The 6,548-nt window shown below is 46.4% G+C and overlaps 1 protein-coding gene across 1 annotated transcript in view; it reads left to right on the top strand.

Annotated features, from left to right (window-relative positions):
• Positions 1–5,062, top strand: part of HPSE2 (heparanase 2 (inactive)) — a 268,280-nt gene extending 263,218 nt beyond the window's left edge. The window contains exon 10 of the mRNA XM_007456244.1: positions 4,483–5,062. Within this exon, the coding sequence (XP_007456306.1) occupies positions 4,483–4,648 (166 nt within the window). The 3' untranslated portion in view covers positions 4,649–5,062. The remainder of the gene's footprint in view (positions 1–4,482) is intronic.
• Positions 5,063–6,548: the final 1,486 nt, after the last annotated feature.

The raw sequence follows: 6,548 nt of genomic DNA, 5'->3' as shown, positions 1-6,548 counted from the left end.
CAGCAGGAAGCTGCTGAGCATTTAGACAGGTGAGTGTCATGATCAGATTTCTATCTGTGCAGGATCACTCTGAATTTGGCATTAAACTCTGCTTCAGGCTAGCTATTAGGCTGTGGGCAGCCAACCTAAAAAATGTGGGAGCCAGAAAGAATCTTAGGGTTCATCTAGTCTGTCATACAGATGGTGAAACCCAAGCTCACAGAAGGCAAATCACTTTCTCAAAGTGGCTGAGGTGGAACTAGTTATCTCTAAGTCCCATTCAAGGCCCTAAATATGCCAGCAGAAACCAGACACTAGCTCCCCAGGCTGCTCCCGATAACACGCAGGCTTCCCTTGCCTCTGCTCCCACAGAAGTCCAGCCAGGGCCAGGCCAGAGACCAGCAAATTATCTTCAAGACCGGCAAAGAACATGCTCACTAGACTTGCTTCCCTGAGACCTCAGAACAGCTGAAAGCTTGCTTCAGTATCCATGGCTAGCAAGAACCATAAAATAAGCCATGAAGACCAGAGATTGTAGACAGGTGGTGGGGGAAGGAGGGTGACCCAGCCAAGGGGATCCCACGGAGACCTGGGAAGCAGAGGGCTTGACTCCAAATTGAGACACTGGATCCCATTTCAAATAGCATGCAAAGAAAACAAGTTTAGGAACAAAGCAATTCCGACTTTGGAAAAACAGATGGTGATAAAAACTCAGTTGTCCTAATATTTGGATAATTTAAAAGCCCTCAGCAGCTAGGGAATTAAGAGAAATAGCTCAACATAGACTGGATCATTTAGCATTTGGTTTGAAACTTCACAGGCCAGGAAGGAGGTCCCAGAATGTGATGAAAATATGATAAGAAAGGTTCTCAAAGAAAGAAACATGATCCTAGTGAGTGCCATCTGGAATTGGGGAACAACACGAAATAGTAGAAACAGGTATCAGGAGGCCTGAATCCAAGACAGAGCTTAGCCACCTATTAGCTGTGTGACCTTGCCCAGGCCACCTAACCTCTCTGACCTCATCTCAATGGTGAAGTTACAAAAATAATAATAATAATACTTGCCTATGTGCCTCACAGGGCTCTTTTAGCAGCCACAAGGGAGGCCAAATAGGACTATGGTGAAGGGCTGCAGGGCAAATCTCAGCTCTACCACTTACCAGCTATGTGACTTAGGTGACTCTTAGACCCTTCTAAACTTTGATGTCTTCATCTGTAGGGATGCTAACACCTGCCTCAGTTGGTAGTTGTGAGGACTAGATGTGATAGAATAGATCACAGAATCCTGCCTTTTGCATAGACAGTGCTCAGTAATCAGTGATTTTTATCATTAACATATGTTTGCAAACTTACAAGTTGTTCAGTGCATAAGAGTGGAAGATAATTGTAATATTTAGTGTGATATGACTTAACTGGGTAACAGGATAAATATTAAAATAAAAATGTAAGCAGGAAAATTAGAATGGAGGTGGTAAAGCACACTGTCCATCGTTACAGTGACGGGACTTTGTAAATAAGGTTGTATGAGGACTTAAGTTCTCACAAAATTAACTCAAATTGGCTTAGCTAAGAGGTGGTCATATAGATTTTTTTAAGGATGAAAAAACACTATCAATGATCAATGGCCACATGTCCAGTTGGGGTAAGCTATCTAGTGAGTGACTGTGAGAATCAGCAATGTGGCCAGCACAGGAGAGGTAGGCAAGGCCAGGGGCAAGGAGATAGGTCACAGGGCGAACTCTGAACTAAAATAATAGCAGTGAAGGGAGAGAAGGAAGCAGGTCTGAAAAATATTTAAGGTAGAATTGGTTGGATTTAGCGACTCCATGTCTGGGACCTGAGGGAGAAGAGACCCAGATGACCGCAGCTTTCTGGCTTAGGTAATCTTACAGATGGTGCTACCAGCCCAAAGGTAAAAAGGCAGAGAAAAGGACAGAGTTTGAGGAGAAGAGCTTGACTTTGGACACGTGACTATAAAGTTCCTGTGGAACAGCCAAGTGGAGATATATAAGTTAGAAGAAGGGTTCAGCCTTGAGATACAGGTTTGGGAAGCATCGACATGCAGATAGTAATTAAACTCCTGGGTGTTGGTAACAGCACCCACCTGGAGTATGTAGTGTGGGAAGCAAAGAGGTCCCAGGACCAAGCACCAGCAACCCCAGCATCTGAGAGGCAGATATAAGGGAACAGTGCCCCCAAAAGGAAACAACATGCAGAAATGAAGGCGGAAAACGGAGGGAAAGAGAGAGAGAGAGAGAGAGAGAGAGAGAACACTACCACGGAAGCCAAGGGAAGAGAGGGTTTTAGGAAAGGAGCCATGAAACTCGTCAGTGCCACAGTACAAGGACCAAGAAGTTTACCTACCCAGAATGACAATGAAAAGAGTAACAACAAAAAACACCATCTTCCACTTACATGGCTCACTATGCTTTCAAAGCACTTTCACATTTTTTATTTCATTTCATTCGTACTACATCCTATATAGCCTGTATTCTCACAGATGCAAAACTGAGGGAAGTGAGGTAAAGAGACTTGCCAGCGCTGTCTAGGAAGTTAGTGGCTGGCTCCTGGAATTAGAGCTCAGTCCACAATCTTGATCATGCTCCCTGGTTCCAACCATACCTGAGTCAGCTTTTTAACCAACCAATAAGGAAATCAGAATGGAGTCTGTTGCAGAATAACTACTCGTTATTAGTATGGAAATGAAAAGGCTTGCTTCTCACACTTTGTTTTGACTTCCTAGAACCCAGAGATGGCAATACTCTGGGATCATCTGAATCTAAGAGGGTGTTGCCTAACTCCTCAGGGGGAGGGCTTGCACCTAACTCCATATATAGGAGGGACCACTGAAGGTTTTCAAGTGATAGCAATTTGAGTATGCTTTGGAAAGATTAATTAGTATTATTGAACTAGTATTTGATAGTGCATATGTCTGGCTGTTGGATATTCACACCACCTAGAACCAAATAATAAAATACACTGTGAAGACCTGTCCTGGCTTTTTTTGCACCTGAACCCCCTCTCCTCACCCTGCCCTCCACTCCAATGAGTATGCTGTATTCACCAGAGAGGGTCGCAGAAGGTTCTTGCATGTTTGATGAGGTCAACACTGACCTTTAGATCTCAATTCTCACACCTCCACATCTTCCAGAGGCAGGCCTGGCTCTCCACCCAGGAGCCCCCTGCTTGTTCATTCATTCCTCAGTCATACCAACAAGAGAGGGGGGCTGCCCCCTGGCCTGTCAGATCTGGACTGGGCCCAAACTGGTCCACGTCGGGCCGGGCCTGGAGCTGTCTCTCTGCCCAGCTCTCCCCTGGGAGCAATTTACATTGCACTTATCTCTGGGGGTTCATGGCTCTACTGAGCAAGGGGTCTGATGATCTCTCTCTAAACCTATCGTTCATAGCACAGAAGGAACACTAAACCAAGACCTCTTTATCAATTTCTAACAGTTTATTCTCTTCGCAGCTCAGATGATACCACTGCAATGTTATCACACTGGAGGCTGGGCAAGGCCCAGAAATAGTCAATCACTGTAATGCTGATTTTCCAAAGTGACTTACAGCCTTATTTCCAGCTAGTGGCCTGGTTCTGGCCTTTTCTACTGACCCATAAAACTGAGCTTCAGTGGGTACTTGGCTGTCTGAGTCACTCCCCCGTCAGAAACAGCTGGGAGACTGTCTGGATTCTGTACCACAGGCCTAGGCTGGGTGATGAGCCGTTCCCCTTTGCTCTCTAAGTCTTTCTCAGGGCTGAAAATGACTGATACACAGGAAGGATAAAAGCAAGCAACGCAGGTGAACTGAGATCACAAGTGCCTGCTTTATCACCTACTCCTTTGTGTCTCTAAAATGTAAACATTCATTAAATATTAGATATGGAAACTCATGCTCAGATTAGAGAAAGGAAGATTGTTACATAAGTCTCTGTCCTCCTCCAGAACTGCCCTAGACAAGTGACACAATGTCAGTTCTCTCATCTCTCAAATAAACTAATGAAAGATGCCAGTTAAATAGAAATTTCTGAAGTCACCTTAAGCCTATGCATCATTCCACACTTTAGGTAGAAGAAAATTCTTTAGATAGAAGAGTCAAACTGAACTGCTATTATGATTTAAAGAAAAAAAAATAGACATGAGACACTTTTCAGCTTCTGCCTCAGAGACATTTAACTTGTCAAAATAAATGATGTGTCTCTGGAACTAGACTACCTGTGTTCAAATCCTGGCTCCCAGGACTACAAGCTGTATAGCCTTGGGCAAGTCATCTAAGTACTCTAGGAAGAATGGGACAAGGACAATTTCTTCCTCAGAGCATTGCTGGGATGTTCGAGTGTGTTATCAAAGCACCCAGCTGAGAGCCTGGGCAGAGTAAGTATCAGTCAGTGATAGCCAGCCGGGCACGGTCAGCAGACGGGGGCAATCTGAGGCTGCCCAGGCTTTGCTGCGATGGCTTCCTTTCAAGGCAATAACGAGTCCCATGCTGTTTTTCCTCACTGTAGGTCAGTGCAGCTGAACGGGCAGCCCTTAGTGATGGTGGACGATGGGACCCTCCCGGAACTGAAGCCCCGCCCCCTGCGGGCCGGCCGGACATTGGTCATCCCTCCAGTCACCATGGGCTTTTATGTGGTCAAGAATGTCAACGCTTTGGCCTGCCGCTACCGATGAACTCCCTCACACTCACAAGTCGCCAGCAGGCCTGCTGGACTGCTTTCCACTCTTCTGCCCTAATGGTATCAGTATTTTTCAGGCATCTTCTGAGCAACAAACCAGTCTCTGCTGCCCCATCCTGCTGGAATCAACACTAACTTGCTCTCCAAAAAGACAAATACCCTAGCATGAGCTTAGCCTAGGTAGGTCACTTCTACCCCAAAGGAAAATGTAGACCTCTTAAGCACGAAGGTATGTGTGTAGAGCTGTATGCACCCTCGTACATGCACCATGAGAACAAGCTGACAGTGCATTTCCAGGACAAATGAAATAACTCCCCACAATCCTGGTCACATAGCAAAATAACTACAGACCTTAGCCTGTGGCTGCTGCCCTTGGCAGAAGATGAGAAAGGAAAAAAACCCGGTGGACATTTGAGAGCCCAATCCCCCCTAACTCCTTTCCTTTGTTTGTTCCCTGCTGTTGCCCCGGGTTTCGTATCACCTCTCCTCCCATAGGGGAGCAAGTGGGTGAGTCAGTGCTGGCCTGCTGGGCGAGCTGTTAATGTAATTTCCTGGCTGATGTATGAGTGTGTGCATCTGGGTTTCTGACAGTGGCATCAATCACTAGCTATTCCTTTGGGAAGCGGGTGCTTCAAAAGTAAAATTGCAATCATACTCCAGATTTTGTAAGAAGGTTCTATTCCTCTGTGAATCCAGATTCCCCCAGGGTTGGAATGGAAGTCAGGTAACAGTATTCACTGAGTGGACAGCAATGTATTAGGCAGCACAAAAAGCAGTCATCATCTGTCATGTGGCTGCGAGGGAGAGAGTTTTAGTACAAAGAGAAAGCACACCCAACCACCAAACACAGACACACACACAAACACACACACACGTGTCCCTCGGCTGAACAAAGCAAATAATTAGACCTACCTCAATTTTGAGAGAATATTAAGGGCTTGATAGGGTAAGTCCTTAATGGTTTGGTTGACCAAAACCTTTTTTTTTTTTTTTTTTGCTGAATGCGGGCCTCTCACTGCTGTGGCCTCTCCCGTTGCGGAGCACAGACTCCGGACGCGCAGGCTCAGTGGCCATGGCTCACGGGCCCAGCCGCTCCGCGGCACGTGGGATCCTCCCAGACCGGGGCACGACCCCGCGTCCCCTGCATTGGCAGGGGGACTCTCAACCACTGCGCCACCAGGGAAGCCCGACCAAAACCATTTTAAAACAAGGGATAAATCAAAGGTCATCACAACTGTAAGACACAACTGAATCTAACCTTTCTGCTTCTTCCCAAGTATCTAAGTGCTCTCAATGTCTTGTACTAGGCAGAAATCTAACGTGCTCATGAAAGATGACCGGGTCCGTGCTCTCCCAGACCAGCTTATCTGAGCATAGAACTAAGCTTTCAGTTCGCCACGTTGGGGAAGGGGGATCTGGAGACTGAGGTCTGATGGGGAAACTGTGGAATGGGAGGTGGGAGGCCCCCGAGTTGGGCAGGGGGGAGTGGAGTGGTGTAAAGGTCATGATGAGGACCTTCTGTATGATTCAAGAGGTTTGTGTGGGTCTTTGCAAACAAGCTGCCACTGAAATGACTTTCTTTTCTGTGGATATGATTTTCTTTTGCAGGATGAATGACACAAAGGATGCTTTTTTTTAAGGAAGAGATATTAGACAATGTCACAGAGTTCCAGTAGAGAGAGATACAACTTCTGCTGATGTGAAAGGATAGAAATGGAAGGGAGGGGCAAGGTGGCTGAGGCCAGAGGCCAGGGAGACTGCCTGAGGAGGAGTTAGGAGCAGGGCCAGGTCTGCAGAGTGAGTGATAAGGAAGACTAGATGGGAGCAGGAAGGGACTCAGTGTGGAGAACTGGGAATCTGGGAGAGGGAAACCAACAGGCTCAGTTTATACAACG

The sequence above is a fragment of the Lipotes vexillifer genome, unplaced genomic scaffold (assembly GCF_000442215.2).
Source record: "Lipotes vexillifer unplaced genomic scaffold, Lipotes_vexillifer_v1.1 scaffold184, whole genome shotgun sequence".
Lineage (NCBI taxonomy): Eukaryota > Metazoa > Chordata > Mammalia > Artiodactyla > Lipotidae > Lipotes > Lipotes vexillifer.
Note: the sequence above shows the minus strand (reverse complement) of the source record. Positions and strands in the feature narration are given on the sequence as shown.